Source organism: Salvia hispanica, chromosome 2, assembly GCF_029641045.1.
Source record: "Salvia hispanica isolate PSC_SH4W2 chromosome 2, Shi_PSC_v1, whole genome shotgun sequence".
NCBI lineage: Eukaryota > Viridiplantae > Streptophyta > Magnoliopsida > Lamiales > Lamiaceae > Salvia > Salvia hispanica.
The window spans coordinates 11,500,374-11,517,386 of NC_142693.1; the positions used below are offsets into that span (position 1 = coordinate 11,500,374).

Below are 17,013 nucleotides of genomic sequence, written 5' to 3' on the forward strand. Positions count from 1 at the left end.
AAAGAGATCAATTCCTTATCCTCATGTCTCACGACTTGAATTTAGTCCCCATCCGTCCTCACTTTTCCATTTAATTTATTCCAACTAAGATTACTCATTATTAAAAATAGAAACACATTTATTTCTACTTTATTCCTCATCTTTTACTTTATTCTTTCTATTTAACATATAAAATTAATCTTACTCCTTTAAAAAAAGGATCATTTTTCTTAGGACGGAGGATATACATATTAAAATAAATACGAATGTTACACGAATGTACGTAGTTCCTTTCTTTAACAGTAGTAACACGTTAAGTTAGTTCGCAGCGCCAAATAATAATAATAATAATAATAATAATAATAATAATAATAATAATAATAATAATAATAATAATAATAATAATAATAATAATAATAAGTTTGATCAATTTTATTTTTTTTGGTAGTCTTTATTTAAAGTGCACTAAATATTTTTCAGAAAAGACCTTTGTTTCGACAGTTATGATTCGTTCAACGAAAAATATAGGGATGATTGTCATTTATAAAATCAAAATCTAAAAAATTTATTGCATCTTTTGCTTTCGATCAATTTTACACTCCATAATTTTTAAAATCAGAACATAAAACCATAATTCTCAATTTTTCACAATCGTCGCAAGATAGTCACAATCAAAATTATATGGCAAAAAAAAATTGATGTACCAAATAAAACCACGTTGTTTTGTCCAAAATACATCATTTTATTTTGTAACCTTATAGTTGATATCGCCACATTAGTTTTAATTTTGACAATGTTACCACAATTGCGAAATTACTATAATAATACATTCCCAGTTTTAATATTTTAATATAATATTTTAAACTAATAGTTTAGTAAAATTGACGGACAAAAAAAATATTTCCTCTTTTAATAAAGGAATAATCCCATTCTAGTGGAATGGATGAATACAATAACTTGAGCACACTGTTATAAGGTGGAACGACCTAATATCATACTACTATAATTGGTGGAAATGTGGTTTAATTAGTGAAACTTTTCACTAACTCACTCATGAACTTATAAAAAAAGGAAAGTGGATAACAAGTCAAAAAGTAAAAGAAGTTGATGTTGTGACGAAAGTTCAAACCACAAAATCTATAAGATTTTCCCTATTTTTTCATGCTTCAAATTTTTCTAAATTTGCCTTCATGTTGATTTGATTGTGATGATAGCCAAACTCAATTTAATTGTTAGTGCTCCACTATTTGGATGAGCTTTATGAGATCAAGATTTTTTAGGCTAAATGTTAATTTGGTCCCTCAAATTAGGTCTCGATTTGAAAGATTTAACAAAAAAGTTGGAGGTGATATTCATTCAGATTAAATCATTAAGTACTATATTGATATTAAGTACTAATAATCGATATGAAGATATTTTGCAATTAATTATTTGCGGGTGTTTTTTTTTTAAATCGATCTACAATCATGGAATTAAAATGACTGATTTTATTTCATCATTTGGGGCAGTATTTGAAAATGTCTAGTCTAGATAATTACCATTTAGTATTCATTACTTTATTTTGGGAAATAAAATATCACAAAAAAAATTTGGCAATTGAAATATCGATGTGAAAGCTTAATTACATATCGATTATCTACGCGATGATGATATATGAGGTGTAATTTTCAAAACTATTGGTTTACTCCATTTTGTTCCATTACTGTGGGTGTTTACTCGATTTTATCCTATAAAATCATTGAATTAGAACAATATCTTGCAACAAAAGTGTAAACTTTCAAGAGTCGAGCAAAATTGTCCCATTATAGTAGTGATCAACACCATCTTCAAATCAAGACAGTTCATTCAAAATGATAATTAATATGTTAGTTTTGTGCATGTGAATAAAAGCGAATGTTTCAACATCATAAAAGATTGATACTCAAAAAATTAATATTTGTATTGTTCATCTAAGGATGTGTGATTTTTCAACTTGTCTGTTGTAATCAATGAGTGCTCTTTTGCGACCCTCGACTGCTCACACGATGATAAACTCCCTCGGCAACAAGTTTGAGACAAAACTTCCAAGGTTTGGATGCCAAATGAGTACACACAGCTTAACATTATCATTTGATATGAAATATCTTCACATTTCACTGAAATTACGTAGCAAAAGGAAAATGGGAAAATCATGAAATATGAATTTGAAATCATATATGAATCTTCAATGCATTTTCTCCCGAACTTGCATTCAAGCTGAAGGGCACTCTTCCATGAAACTAGATTCATTGAATAGTGTCCGAAAACATACATTACAATTATATTTGACCTACTATCCTCTATACACAAATTTAGTAATAGTAAGTATAGTACTATATTATAATAAACCAAACTAGTCAGTAGTCAATGCTACTAACTTAAATTAAAAACTGAAAATGATTAATTGTCCATATAAAATCATAAAGTTTGAATAAATTCTAGTTTATTTCAAAATTTGAATGACAAATCGTGTAAAAAAAATTATTGTCCTATTGGATCACATTTTGCTATTATTTTTAATTTTTTAAGCTCAAAATTATCTCATTTAATCATCCACGTCGTCACATTAATACATATTTACGCCACTATTCATTGAAAATACCAAAACTTTTACGCGCATGCACTAGTTCATTATCAAATTTGTCTCTAAAAAAGTTATCATGGGATAATTAAGAAATTTTTGATATTTTGTGATTTATCATTCAAATTTTAAAAGTCGGGACAAACTAGAATTATTAACTTTATGGGAAACTAACCCAATTAAAAATATTATAAATCATAATTAAGAAATGATCAATTCTTAACCTAAATATTTAAACATAACATTAGCAAAAACAAACTAAACACAAGAAAAAAGGAAATAAAAAAAAGAACTGGGATATAAGATTTTTTTTTTTTTTTGATACGAAGATATAAGATGTCTTAGTCATTCATTAACACCCCACTAGACTCTATTAATCCAATTCGACTCTCATCATACCGCTAACCAAATAAATTGGAAATTGGAATGACATTTCATCATGTTTATTAAACTGGGAATATTGAGAGAGGAGGTTTATGCAAAGTGGGGGATGCCGAATGTGGTAAGATCATTCACAACGGCTACCTCTCATCATACCGCTAGCCACTTCCACATAATTATTCTTCTCAATTTCTGCGTCATACCACTCTTCCTACCACATAGTCACATACACATGTCCTCATGTCTCTTTTTTTAATAGGAGTACTTCATTTGATTTTTATTTTTTATTTTTTTTGTTATCAAATAAAATGCAAATGCGCATTTAAAATTGAAAGCATTAATGAGGAAATTAAACTAATAATTAAAGTAGATGGACAAAGAGTGATTTCATTTATAATACTTCCTCCGTCCCATAAATAAGTTTCTATTTTGGGATGTCCCATAAAACTATATCTTCTTCTATTTTTGATAACTTCTTTCTCTTTAATAAAGTGGACTCCATTCTCCCCTAATAATACTCCTATAGTTACTTTTTCTTTCTATCTCCGCCAATTCAGAACATTTTACTCGGCTGAGTTGATTTCAACCATTAAACTCACTGGCCGAATCTTGCCAATGCACATCAATCCAGAAGATCCTACTCGATTGAGTCACATTTGGCATCTAAAGCCGCTCAACCGAGTCATGTCGACCCTAGTTGATGCAGAAGATCCTACCTGGCCGTGTCATATTTGGCGTGTGACGCCACTCGGCCAAGTCCATGCCGAACATCCAAATCTAGAGATCTCTACACGACAAAGGCAATTTCAACCTAAATGGCTACTCGGTCGAGTACAAGCCGACCATTACAGGAAACTTTCCATTTTAAGCTTAATTATAAATGGGAGCTAGGGTACGATGCTAATCAGATTTTCAGCCCCCAATCACCTAAAAATGACCAAGAGATAGAAGAGAAAAAGAAGAAGACGGAATGCTATTCCACAAACAACATCATACACACAAAAAAAGTCCTAAAAGTAAAAAATTGAAACAACATACACCCTCATTTCACAAAAAATAGTTCAATTCGTGGACGATACAAGTTTTAATCAGAAATCGATAAAGTAAGAGAGGTGAAAGAAAAAAATAGTAAAATAAGATATGGAGAAAAAGTAAGTAAAGTATGGAAGAGAGGAGAAAAGATGGGTAAAGTATGAGAGAGAAAATTTCTATTTTTAGAAATGGATTATTTTTTATGGATATCCCAAAATTGTAAAATGCGACTATTTTTCGTGGACGTAGAGAGTATTTAATTGGATTATATAACGAATGCTATTACATTGGAAAGCAAGGGTGCCACTTAAATATTTGCTTCAAAAAAAGGGCATGAAAAAACAAATAGCATCAATAAAAGGACATGGACCAAAGTTACACGCGCAAGTGCATGTTTGATAAAGATTGATTCATGGGGAGTGCTTATGTATGTCCTAATCGAAATTCCAATGTTGGCAATTCTCAAAAGAAACAATAAAATTGAGCACAAGGTTTTATTTTTTGTCCTCCATTATTTTAACAAACTTGTGTGTGGAAAATACAGCCAGCAATTTCCCTCTTTTCCTCAACCTTTAGATGACAAGTTCAAGCAACATAAATCCATTCAAGGAAAGCTAAGAAATTTTCTGAAAAGAGTAAAAATTGACTTTAGACAATAGGTGTGCTGGATGACTCTGGGCCGTTGGATCTTTGTGGTCTGTAAGCTGCAATGTGAGGGAGACACTTGTCCTACGCCACCTAGTTAAACATTGTGGTCCAAAATTGGGATTTGGAGTGTAGTAAAGTTTTGTGCAATTAGAATCATCAATCAATGATTTTGTGGATTACTTTTTCTATTACTTTTATTACTATAAACAGTAGTGAGGGACAGTCCCATTATCTGATTCACTTCTTTTGCCAAAAAAGATTGATAAGCCAATGGGGGGTCTTTTGTAAAAAAGGAAATGCACATTTTTATCTTTCAAAGCATATGATGGATATGGGGAATTTCACTTAATCCAAGATAGCAAAAGGGGTCTCTTTAGATAGGGGTCCAAGGCTGCATTTCTATTGCCGTCTTTATAGCAAGCTAAAGTACATATTACTTGTCCTTCATCGTCTTCGAGGATGTGTAATTGTGAGATTAGGACAAGTGATCAAGACATGTTTGTGGTTTGGTGGAGTTATAGGTATCAAAGTGCTCGACTAGGCTTTATTTGAACACGCCAAATTAAAGGTGAGCAAAATATATGAAATCTGAATATTCATGTAGAATCAAATGAAAATTTAAAATTTGATTTTGAATTTAATTTGCATCTTATTGAATAACTAAGTTCAAATATCAATATTAGGATCGCAATATCAAACGACTATGAATGCCGCGTGACAACTAAATTTAATTAATCTATCGTGAAAAAAAAGTTCGTAATGTCGATCTAAAGTCACTTCCTATTTTTAGTGACTAAAAATATTAAAGTGCATTTTAACGCTGAATGGATCACGAAGAGATAAATACTACTGTTTTATTTAAATCCAAGTACGAGATCTTAGTGATTATTTATTTTTATATCTATAAAAGTAACATTCAACATACATTATTAGATCTCGCACTACTTTGAATTTCTAACATAGCTTTTTTTAACCCAACCATCACAACATATTGGGTAAAACCGTAAAAGTGACTTGAATAGGAGAAGAGCTAGTAATTTTATTTTGTATACTCATGTTTTTTTTTTATAATTCAAAAATCTCAAACCACCAAGTATTGGTGAGGTAGAGTGCAGAATAACAACATAATGAAAACAGACCAACCACAACAAGAAGAAGAGCAAAGTAACAACATCTACAAAACAAGAGCTAAGAGAACCCAAGAAGAAGAAGGAAACAAAAGCTCAAACCCAGAGAAACATAAAACAGAACTAGCTGAACAAATCACGCAACTAGCCATCAGGATCATCACCTAACAGCTATGAAGCCGAGACAAACACCAAGCAATGAGCGAGAGAAGAGACAAGTACCCCCACCAATGTGATCATCTTCCGTGTGGTCTTCCATAACCCTACTCATGCCTTGTTATGCCGGAGATGACATTGTCCATAAAGAGAGGCTCTCGGTAAGTTTTATAGTATAAAAACCTATCTAGTTGGATACTTCATCCGTCCATAAAAAATAGAGCAATTGGTGTATGCTATAAGTTTTAATGTAGAATTGGTAAAATAGGAGAAAAGAGAAAAAAATAAGAGAGAATAATGTTAGTGGAATGATATGTAGGGTTATTATTTGTTGAAAACTTTCCATAAATGATTGTGTTCTATTTTTTATGGATGGAGGGAATATTATTTTACTTATTAAATAACGGTTTCAGAACTCTAATACTCTTAGAAAATAAATTAATTGTCTCGAGCTATCAGCAAATTTGATTAATGAACTTAGAGTATTTTAAATATCGAAACAAATCAAGCTAAAAGGAGCCCCAGTTTGGGAGGTTGAGCAAAGATCTATTTTTAGACATTTAAGTGGATAAAAATCTACTCTCTTGTCTACCAAAAATAGACAGTTGTATATGGCACGAGTTTTAATGTGAAATTGGTAAAATAAGAGAGAATAAAGTAAAGTAAGAGAAAGGTAGTGTTAGTTGATTGTGGATTCCAAATTAATAGTACTCCCTCCGTCTCACAATTAGAGTAATATTTTGTCATTTCGGTCCGTTCCAAAAAAGAGTTACTAATAGTAAGTAGGTCTCACTAAAAAAAAATTAGACCACATATTCCACTAACTTTATTAATCCACTATTATTTATATTTTTTAAAACTCGTGTCCACACAAAATATGACTTCTATTGTAGGACAGATGGAACAGTATTTAAATGTTTAAAATTTTTCATGTTTAGAAATTGATCTAATTCTAATAGATGATCAAAATAGTAAAACTTGTCTATTTCTTGTGCACGTAGGAAATACCAATATCTAGATCCTTTCTAGAGTTATAACATGCCCAAATTAATAAGGTGGCGTAAGTACTTTTGTTCATTTTAGAAAAAAGAAGTTAGACTCATTTTATTATAAAGTTAACAAAAATACCATGTAATTCGTTTAGATATGATCTCTCAAAATTGTTAATTTATACTAATTCTCATTTCTTTTGAAAAATTAAGATAGTTATGGGCCAATATCAAATGGGCCGCTAAGCCCAATTGTGAAAAAATGTAATACCCGCCAAATTCCCCAACCAGATTCTGGCAGTTTTCCTATCCAAAGCAAACACGAAGCCCTCAGCTAAGTGCAGACACCTCAAGCAAAAATCTCTGCTTTGGATTTCAGATTGAAAGAAGCTAGAATCTCTTGTATCGCATTTCTAGTGAAAAAATTGCTCGTTTAAGTTGAAAAAGAATCTCCGGCGTAGATTCGTTTTCCCTATGCTTATGCAGTTCTTTCATTTCTTTATTTGTTGATTAGGTTTATTAAAAAAATTTACCCTCAATTTCGGAATGTGCTGCTTCATTTTCAGCATCTGTTTATCCATATAAACATTCAATTATTCAACTATATGCTTCTTAGTTCTTACCTTGTGTAAAATTATGTCTTGATAGCCATGAAATTTTATTTTGGCTATTTGATGTGTAGGTCCACATACCAAAGGGCCATTTCAAAAAGTTGTATACCTACATAATATTTCTCGTTTGCCACGTTATTTATTTTATTTTATTTTATTTTTTCTCTATTTTAATTATTTATTAGTATAAATTTTCTAAATACTTTTGAAAAAGTGACTCAAGTCACTAAGCTAGGAGTGAACGGAGAGAGTACTTAATGGTTGTGGAGCTGCAGACCTTTCAATTCATAACTATAACTATTAAACTATAAGATACCGATATTTGTTAAAATAGAACTTACTTTATTGATGGTCCAATTATGTTGCAGAAGTTTGAGAAGGAAATGCATTCAGCTAACTCGATAGAAGTTGCTGACAATTGGTTTGGACATTTTTGTTAGACATTTGGAGGTGTAATAGAGAAGCTAGTTGCGGAATATGCAAAATCCTATACTTGTGTGTTCCATCTATGTTTATGCATATTTTTGAATTCAACATCTGTTGCTTTATGCACAAAATGTGACAAGATTGGTCTTTATATGAAATCAAAAGCGCAGGTAATTTATCTACTTTATTTTGCATGTTTGTATAATGTATTTGTTGTATTGGTGGATGAAAGTCTATCAGTAAACTGAATTGCAGAAAAAATGATGATAGACTCAGAGATCCAGCTTTAATGAATGTAATATTAGTGCATATAGTAAAACTGAAGGATGATATCTTCATATGTAAGTCTCAAAAATTAAAAATATAGGAGTAGTAGGGCCACGCAAATCTACAAGGCCGGAGGTGATGACACTTGGGCCTGGACGTATGGGCCTATGATAATACTCAGTCAAAGTCGGTGACACATGTAAATCTCTATATTCACCTTTATTTGTTTCATAATTAAAATTCAATCACTTATCGTATCACCGACAAGGAAATCTGCTAACTGAATACCTAATCCTTGCCTACTACTATCACTTGTTGCTTTCCTGCTACTCATCCTAATCTCATTTCTAATGAAACAACTCTATGCTTAGTCACCGATTTTTGTAATAATAAATGCAAATTTAGTTTATCTCAAAACATTCATTAAATGACACTAGTTTTCAATCTTTAATCAAAAGATACTACATCCGTTTCACTAAGAGTCCACCATTTTGAATGATACGAAATTTTAGAAAAAATTAATAATAGAGTGATAAAAGTTAGTTCAGTGTTTTAATAAATAAAAAAAAGACTGAATTTATTTTTAAATATAAAAAATGGATTTATTAAATGAGACAATGAATAAAATAAGAAGATAAATTTATTTTTAAATATAAAAATGGATTTATTATATAGGACGAAAAAGATGGATATTTTAAATAGAGCAGAGAGAGAGTATGCATTTTATAACGAGTGTGTCATAATTTTTTATTTGTACGAAAAAAAAGGTTACAAGACTTATTTATGTATATAAGGACTTAAGGTTAAATTAGTCTTTTAGAAAAAAACACTTTTTGATCTCATACGGAGTATGAATTGTGTTCGCTCTACTCCTAAATGATACTGTCTTGTCTTATAAAAAATATCTCGTTTTCTGTTTCAGTTTATCTTGTTAAACATGTAAATGCGTTCGATTAAAATTATTTAAAAATATTGTTAGGTAAATGTACGATAATAATTTTGGATAAAATAAAATGTAGAATGGTGCTTTTTCTTCGTTGTTACTTGATTGCGATGCTTATCATTTGCATGAATGATGTTTTTTGTCATAAAAGCGAAGTTAAAAACACAAGGAAGAGGATTAGGTTTACAAAAATAAAAAAAATGTGTGTGCTTATCCGCAACCGCTGCTACGCGGAAATGCGACACATGTCGAAAAGCTCCTCTCCGAAGAACAACTCACTTAAACCAACCTACGTGTCTCTCTCTCTCATTCAACACCTCTCTCTCCGACCATATCCTTCTTCTCTATATATATTTATGCCCTTCATTCCCTCATTTCACCATTGCTACAAACACAAGCTCTACTGTGTTTACTAACATAAATCCAATCAAGTTTCAATTCAAAGAGGAAAGATGGCGCAATACGGAAGGCAGACCGACGAGTACGGCAACCCCATCCGCCACACTGACGAGTACGGCAACCCCGTCCAACGCCCCGGCGGAGGCACTGACCCTTACGGAGCCACCGCCGGAGAGTACGGCACTCACACCGGCCATGGAACCACCGCCGGTGAGTACGGCACTCACACTGGCTATGGAACTACTGCCGGAGAGTACGGCACTCACGGCGGTGGGATTACCCATGGCACCGGCACTGGCGGACAGTACGGCACTCACGGAACCGGCGTAGGGCTGACTCATGGGACCACTGGCACAGGTGGAGGGATGACTCATGGTACCACGGGCACCACCGGAGCGTATAAGACTGATCAGTACGGCGCCACCGGCACCACTGGGGCTTTTGGCACTCACGGTGTAGGAGCTCCGGGGACCACCGGAGCTTATCCCACTCATGGTGGTGCAGGCCTTGGTACTGGTATGGCCACAGGCGGCGCCCACCACCGCCGCTCCGACAGCTCCAGTAGCTCGGTATGATCATAGCTTTTTCAACTCCCCATCTTTTTTTTTTTCCAATTTTAAAAAATTATTTGAGTCAATATATATGTATTTTTTATTCTGAGAAGTTAATTTTTTTTTAATATAATTAAGTCATTTTTATATTTAGTAAAAATATTTTCTAAAGTACTTTATTTCTCTTCTTATTCATCATTCACCACTTTCTATTTAATTGGAACCGAGGCTTTTTCCCTAACAAAAGTTTTATTAAGTTCTTTAAATATTTGCAACTGAGGAAATTAAGTTGAGTAAATTAGGATTCGTTTGCGTGTGCAGGAGGATGATGGGCAAGGTGGGAGAAGGAAGAAGGGGATTAAGGAGAAGATCAAGGAGAAGCTTCCTGGCGGCAAGACCACGGAGCAGCAGCATGGCTACGGCACAACCGGCACTGGAACAGGCACCACTGGAGTGGGGTACGAGCAAGAGCATCATGAGAAGAAGGGAATCATGGACAAGATCAAGGAGAAGCTTCCCGGCCACCATTGAACATATATATACATATATATATACATGAATAATGCAGTGTATGCGTAGTAGCCATAATAAGCCATTTCTCGAGGAGTGGCCTCTGTGTGTGTAATTTCTATTTGGACAAGTCTTCTTTTGTGTGACATATATACTGGAGTATTATCACCTTTTACTTTCCAAATCCCTTTCTACTTTAATCTAATTGCAAGTTCTTGCAAGTTACAACTATAATTGATTCCTAATCCAAAAGGAAACATCAAGAGTTCGGCACTAATTTTGAGTTGGCCTAGCCACTCAATAAAGTTTGAATGACATACGAAATTTAATGCAAATAATGAATTTTCCGATCCATCTTTAAACCAAGTATGTGCCTCCATATAATTATAACTCTCACATACGAAACATTTACCAGTTTAGAATCTCTTATAAATGTAACTTTTGACAATTGACTTTTTTACCATGTCAACGCCAACAAATGAAATTGTGGCAAGTGTCCAATTGATTTTGGTAATCTCTTTTATCCCAAATCCTGAGGCGAAAACATGTGCTTTGCTCAGTTAGATTTCCGGGATACCTGTACACAAGTAAATAATTGAGTTTGACCATATATGAACTAAAATTGGAATGCACATTATAATGTGGCTCGAACTAATGACTGTATTGAGTAAAAAATGAATAGGAGACTCTTGGTAACCATTCTATGTATTAGTATTAGGCTAATGTGCATTTCTTTAATTAAAAACCCTGAGGTTAGAAGGGGAAAAAGCATTTTATTCATCATAGTATTGTCAAAAATTCATCTTCTATTTCGACCATTGAAATGAAGATGAAGAGGGTGAAAAAGAAGAAAAAACATTTTCATCAACTATAAATAGTGAAATCCATTTTGTATCACCAAAAATCCGAACAGGAACAAACCCCATGACGGAAGTGATGAAATCTGAAATTATCCCTAACCAAAATATCCCTCCCAATCACCCTTGACACCCCACACATAAACACATGACAATCCTCACATATCCTCAAATTCTTCACAATCCTCACACTCCCCTCTCCCCCCACCAACACCGCATACGCCAACGCCATCTTCTCACTATGCCCCATCAATATCCTCCTCTTCTCCTCCTCATCCACATCATACACCACTCCCCCCACCCTCGCCTCGTACCCCGCCCTCTCCGCCACCTCCTCCAGCACCCCCTTCACCTCCCCACTCCTCGGATGCGTCCACTCCCCCGCGTAGAACTCCTGCACCTCCCCCCTCTCCCCTTCCACCCAGCTACACGCCACCGCCGCCTTCTTCCTCAGCCCCTTCGCCCTCATCTCCCTCCTCACCCTCGCCACGTCCTCCCACCTCCCCGCTTTTGCATAAGCCTCGCATAACAGTATATAGTTCCCTATGTTCCCTGGCTCGAGCTTGAAGAGATGCCCTGCTGCTTCCTCTGCAATGCTGGCATCTCCGTGTACACGGCTTGCTCCTAGGAGAGCCCCCCAAACGCCGCCATTCGCCTCCATAGGCATGGCTTTGATGAGGCGAAGCGCTTCCTTCAACCTACCCCTTCTTCCCAGCATATCCACCATGGCGTTGTAGTGATCCACAGAGGGAGAGATGCCGTGTTTCTCCTTCATCTCGTCGAAAAAGAGCTTCCCCTGCTCCACCATACCTCCATGGCTACAAGCAGTCATAACTCCCAAGAATGTCACCGAATTTGGCTTTACATCTGTCCTCGTCGTCATCTCGTGAAAAAGCTCAATTGCTGAGGTGGCGCGGCCGTGCATTGCGAAACCAATGATCATGCAGCTATAGGAGTAGACATTCTTCCTTTGCAATGAGTTGAAAACATCATATGCTTCTTCCAGACATCCGCATTTCGAATACATGTCGATCAACGCAGAACCTACATGAGCGTCGTGTGCAGGGTCGAAGCCACATCTCACAGCTACGTCTCTAACCCAATACGCGTACTTAACCGCGCCCAATTGAGCGCACGCGTTTATAACTCCGACCAACGTGACCTCGTCTGTCTGGACACCGGCGCTCTGCATTCTCTTGAAGCACTCCAACGCCTCCCTAGGCCTGGCATTCTGAACGAAGCCGGTCACCATCGCGGTCCACGCCACCATATCCTTCTCCGGCATGGCGCTAAAAATCTCATCCGCGCAGTCCATCTCCCCTGCCTTCGCATAAGCATCGATAAGCGTAGTCCAAGAGATCAAGTCTCGTTCAGGCATTTCGTCAAACACCTTCCGCCCGCAATCCAAATCCCCGCATTTCACATACATATCGATCAAAGCATTCACCACAAACAAATCCGCACCAAATCCGCCCAATTTCACACTCTCTCCGTGAATCTGCCGCCCTAAATTGGCATCCGATTCGCTCGCAGATCCCTTCAGCAGCGCCGCGAGAGTGAAGGACAAGGGAATCAAGCCTCGTCCGCGCATCGAATTGTATACGAGAATCGACTCTTTTAGCATTCCATCGACCAAATAACCCCTGATTAAAGCAGTGTAGAGAAACGCATTGGGGTGTCTGACCTCGGAGAAAACAGAGGCGGCGTATGATTTTGTGGAGACATTGAATTTGGATAGCATTCGGATGAGTTTGGCGATTATGTAGGAGGATTGATGGAGGCATTTTCGGATTATGTAAGCGTGGGTTTGCTTGATTTGGGCGGGGCTTCTGCAATGTTCGAGTGTGGAGACGAGTTGGCATTCCAAGTGTTTGATTTTTTGAAGGTGGGAGAAGGGGATGAATGGGAGGTGGTGGTCGTCGTGAAGCTTGGCGACTGTGGAGATGAAGGATGAAGATTTGAGTATGGGCGCAATCAGCTTCTTCGAGAGTGAAACCATTACACAACACTCAAAAAAGTTAGTTTGAAGCTTTCTTTAGCAGCTCCAAAATTCAAACTGCTATCGTTTAGTTGTTCCGTTCATATAAAATTAATAAAAGAGTAATTCAAATCATGCTAATAAATAATAAGACTCGTATTATTATTATTATATAAATTACTTAAAACAAAGTTTTTTAAAATTACCATATAATTAAAATTTAAAATTAAATGTGCAATTAATTGAATCTTAAAATTTGTTCAATTTTAAAATTCAAATTAAATTTGATCAATGACAAAAAAATGTAAAAGAAAAACAAAAAAAGAAACAAAAAAATAGCTTTAATAGCTACTTGGAACTTGTAGAAAAGGTTAGGAGATGATAATGCATGAATGAGATTAAGGTTATATATTGAGTAAAATAAAGTAAATGAATCCAAGATCTTTTCTATGTGTAACTAAGTAACTTAGACCAAAGATGTTTTCTACTCTATTTATGACTTGTAGTTCTCTTATGCTAGTAAAATAGTAGTATACGAAAAATTATACAGTGAATTTATAGCGTGACATTACCCCCACATATTGGATCGAATTGAGAAATAATTCGTGTATTCATCACTTTTGTGTTTGTGATTTGTTTGTGCTAATTTTCTAACAAAAAAATTAAGATCTCTATTCGCCTGATCCATGTTTATACTACAATTTTAATGGCGTTGTTCTACTCTTTAGTCCTTTTAAATCAAAATCATTTCAATGTTTGGTCAATTTCTGAATTAGAAAATAACTGCAAGCATCTTTACCTAACCAGTAAAAACTACTATAACGAAGCATTACATTCTTTTGTATAATTTGTACGTAAATTTGCTGAAAAGGTCGCGATTCAATTGATGAACAGAAAATAGTCAAAATGAATCGAATTGTCACGTTACGATATAATAATACTATTAATAAGAATTTGTATGATATAGAGAATGGTAGTACTATATCTTTTGACAAAATCAGAGGAGCAGTTGCCCTACTATATTATGTTAGTCTTTTCCTTTTTCTTTGATTGAAGAAAAAAAAGAATAAGTAAACAAATAGAAATTGTTTTTTTAATGTCTTATGCAGCTTGTATATTAGCTAGATGCATATTGTATAAACTACTACATGATTATTTGAGTGAATCCCCTTTTGTCAACAGAGCAGGTGATGTACTTTTTCTATCATATTTATCACCATATTTCATAGACTTGGTCTTTTACTTAACTCAAATCCAAAAACATCGTATTTAATATTTCGTTGCTCAAACTTAAAAAATACGAAATTAAAATTAAATAAGATGATTAATGTCTATCATGGAGGCAGTAACCAATTCAACTCAAAATCCTACCAACTCCAATTGCTACTCTCTCTCACACACAAAAGTAAACTCTATAAATACTCAACATTTCCATCTCCCATATCATCAAACAAGCCTTTCCTCAAGCAACACAAACATGGCAAACTCCATCAACATGTTGTTGATTATAACCACTTTTGTAGCAATTGCTCCTCTCTGCTTGTGCCACAGCACAAATGGAGGCTATCTCTACCCACAATTCTACGACCGAACATGCCCACAAGCTCTACATATAGTCAAATCCATCGTGGCCAAAGCCGTCGCTAAAGAGCCTCGCATGGCTGCCTCACTCCTACGGCTCCATTTCCACGACTGCTTCGTGAAGGTACTCACAACTATATATGCCCACAAACACATGAACCAACGTAATCCTAAACCTATATATCAAATCGTTGATTCATTAATATCAGTTGACATCACAAAACATATCAGTTCACTGATTCATGAATATCAGTAGGGTTTTTGTGATACTGAAAGTCAGCAACTAATATGTTTTGTGATGCCAAACTGATATTAATGAATCAATGAACTTATATGGTTCACTATTCTTATTTTGATGTGGCTCTCATTTGGTCACATACATATGTGTAATAATCTTGATTGAATGTGTTTTGAAGGGATGTGATGCATCGATACTTTTGGACAGCGCTGGAGGCTTAACCAGTGAGAAAAACTCAATCCCAAACAGGAATTCGGTTCGTGGATTCGATGTGATTGATGAGATCAAATCAGCCCTCGAGAAAGCCTGCCCTCGAACCGTTTCATGTGCAGATATTTTGGCTGTCGTAGCTAGAGACTCCACCGTTCTAGTGAGTAAAAATGTGGTCTAGACCGGCCATGTGCTGATATTATATACTCACTAACGAAATACGAGATGTAACATGAAAATGTAACACGTGCAGGCTGGTGGACCGAGCTGGGTGGTTCCGTTGGGGAGAAGGGACTCGAGAGATGCAAGTTTGAGTGGTTCGAACAACAACATCCCAGCTCCAAACAACACCTTCCAAACAATCCTCACCAAATTCAAGCTAAAAGGATTGAACATTGTTGATCTTGTAGCATTATCCGGTAAACTTTATACGTTCAGTGCAATTATTAAGTATTTATTCTCTCAAATTAATACTACTATGTTTTGGATCGGAAACACATAACCTTAACTCTACGATGATAAACCGAGACAAAGAGCTAGCATAATAGAAACCTAAAGCGGAAGCGTACCAGAATCCATGTGGAATTATATCTTATATAGAAAATAAGAAAGTTTGTTTTCAATTCGGTTCCTCAACAAACTAAAAATCACAATATGACATCTACACTGTTAGTCTATATATGACATTTAATAATTTGGCGTCACACACATTAAATTAGTCATGCGGTAGTTCTAACACGATGGTATATGCAGGAAGCCACACCATAGGGAATGCAAGGTGCACAAGCTTCAGGCAGAGGCTGTACAACCAGACAGGGAAGGGGAAGCCGGATTCGAGCTTGGATCGGTCGTACGCAGCCCAGCTGCGCACGAGGTGCCCGCAGTCGGGGGGCGACCAGAACCTCTTCTTCCTCGACTTTGTATCTCCGACAAGCTTCGACAACAGCTACTTCAAGAATCTGCTGAGCTTCAAGGGGCTGTTGAGCTCGGATCAAGTGCTGGTGACCAAGAGTGAAGAATCGCTGGAGCTGGTGAAGAGATATGCGGAGAGCGAGGAACTCTTCTTCGACCAGTTTGCAAAGTCGATGGTGAAAATGGGGAACATTTCGCCATTGACGGGCCGCAGAGGAGAGATCAGGACCAACTGCAGGAAGATGTCTTCTTCATAATCAAGATTCAACTAAGTTGTTGCTGTGTTTTTCAACTTTGCTTTCCATTAATTATTGCCCTTTTCCTACGTTGATATGTTCTATATTTGTCAGTAAATTTATAATACTTTGATCTTTTTCATGTATTGTTGTGTGCTTGTGTACAATCCACATTTTTCAGTCAAATTTATGTTTATGCATTGGCTAATTTCATAAATAGTTTATTTCATGGGTATATATTTGATTATTTTACATTTCTTAGTAGGGGCTTAAACGGTTCTCAGTTAACCGGAACCGACCGATTATTAATTGAGGAACCGGGAACCGGGAACCGAACCCAGGTTCCGAACCCAGGTTCCGGTTCCATCTTTTTGTATAAAACC

General features: G+C 35.7%; 3 protein-coding genes across 3 annotated transcripts; 2 read left to right on the plus strand and 1 right to left on the minus strand.

Annotated features, from left to right (window-relative positions):
* Positions 1–9,526: 9,526 nt before the first annotated feature.
* LOC125200911 (uncharacterized) lies at positions 9,527–10,802 on the plus strand. Its single transcript, XM_048098738.2, has 2 exons — positions 9,527–10,126; positions 10,430–10,802. Exons 1-2 carry the CDS (start codon positions 9,611–9,613, stop codon positions 10,637–10,639), a joined length of 726 nt encoding a protein of 241 aa, XP_047954695.1. The 5' UTR covers positions 9,527–9,610; the 3' UTR covers positions 10,640–10,802.
* A 115-nt stretch (positions 10,803–10,917) lies between these two features.
* LOC125200910 (Pentatricopeptide repeat (PPR) superfamily protein) lies at positions 10,918–13,546 on the minus strand. The gene has a single exon (XM_048098736.2). It carries the CDS (start codon positions 13,472–13,474, stop codon positions 11,513–11,515), a length of 1,962 nt encoding a protein of 653 aa, XP_047954693.1. The 5' UTR covers positions 13,475–13,546; the 3' UTR covers positions 10,918–11,512.
* A 1,352-nt stretch (positions 13,547–14,898) lies between these two features.
* On the plus strand, positions 14,899–16,772 carry LOC125195027 (Peroxidase superfamily protein). Its single transcript, XM_048093254.2, has 4 exons — positions 14,899–15,158; positions 15,451–15,642; positions 15,736–15,901; positions 16,236–16,772. The coding sequence occupies exons 1-4, from the start codon at positions 14,931–14,933 to the stop codon at positions 16,649–16,651; spliced, it is 1,002 nt and encodes a 333-aa protein (XP_047949211.1). The 5' UTR covers positions 14,899–14,930; the 3' UTR covers positions 16,652–16,772.
* Positions 16,773–17,013: the final 241 nt, after the last annotated feature.

Coding starts and splice junctions, on each gene's coding strand:
- LOC125200911 (XM_048098738.2), top strand. CDS start 9,611: ATGGCGCAATACGGAAGGCAGACCGACGAGTACGGCAACCCCATCCGC. Junction 10,127..10,429: donor CCGACAGCTCCAGTAGCTCG/GTATGATCATAG, acceptor TTGCGTGTGCAG/GAGGATGATGGGCAAGGTGG.
- LOC125200910 (XM_048098736.2), bottom strand. CDS start 13,474: ATGGTTTCACTCTCGAAGAAGCTGATTGCGCCCATACTCAAATCTTCA.
- LOC125195027 (XM_048093254.2), top strand. CDS start 14,931: ATGGCAAACTCCATCAACATGTTGTTGATTATAACCACTTTTGTAGCA. Junction 15,159..15,450: donor TCCACGACTGCTTCGTGAAG/GTACTCACAACT, acceptor TGTGTTTTGAAG/GGATGTGATGCATCGATACT. Junction 15,643..15,735: donor CTAGAGACTCCACCGTTCTA/GTGAGTAAAAAT, acceptor TAACACGTGCAG/GCTGGTGGACCGAGCTGGGT.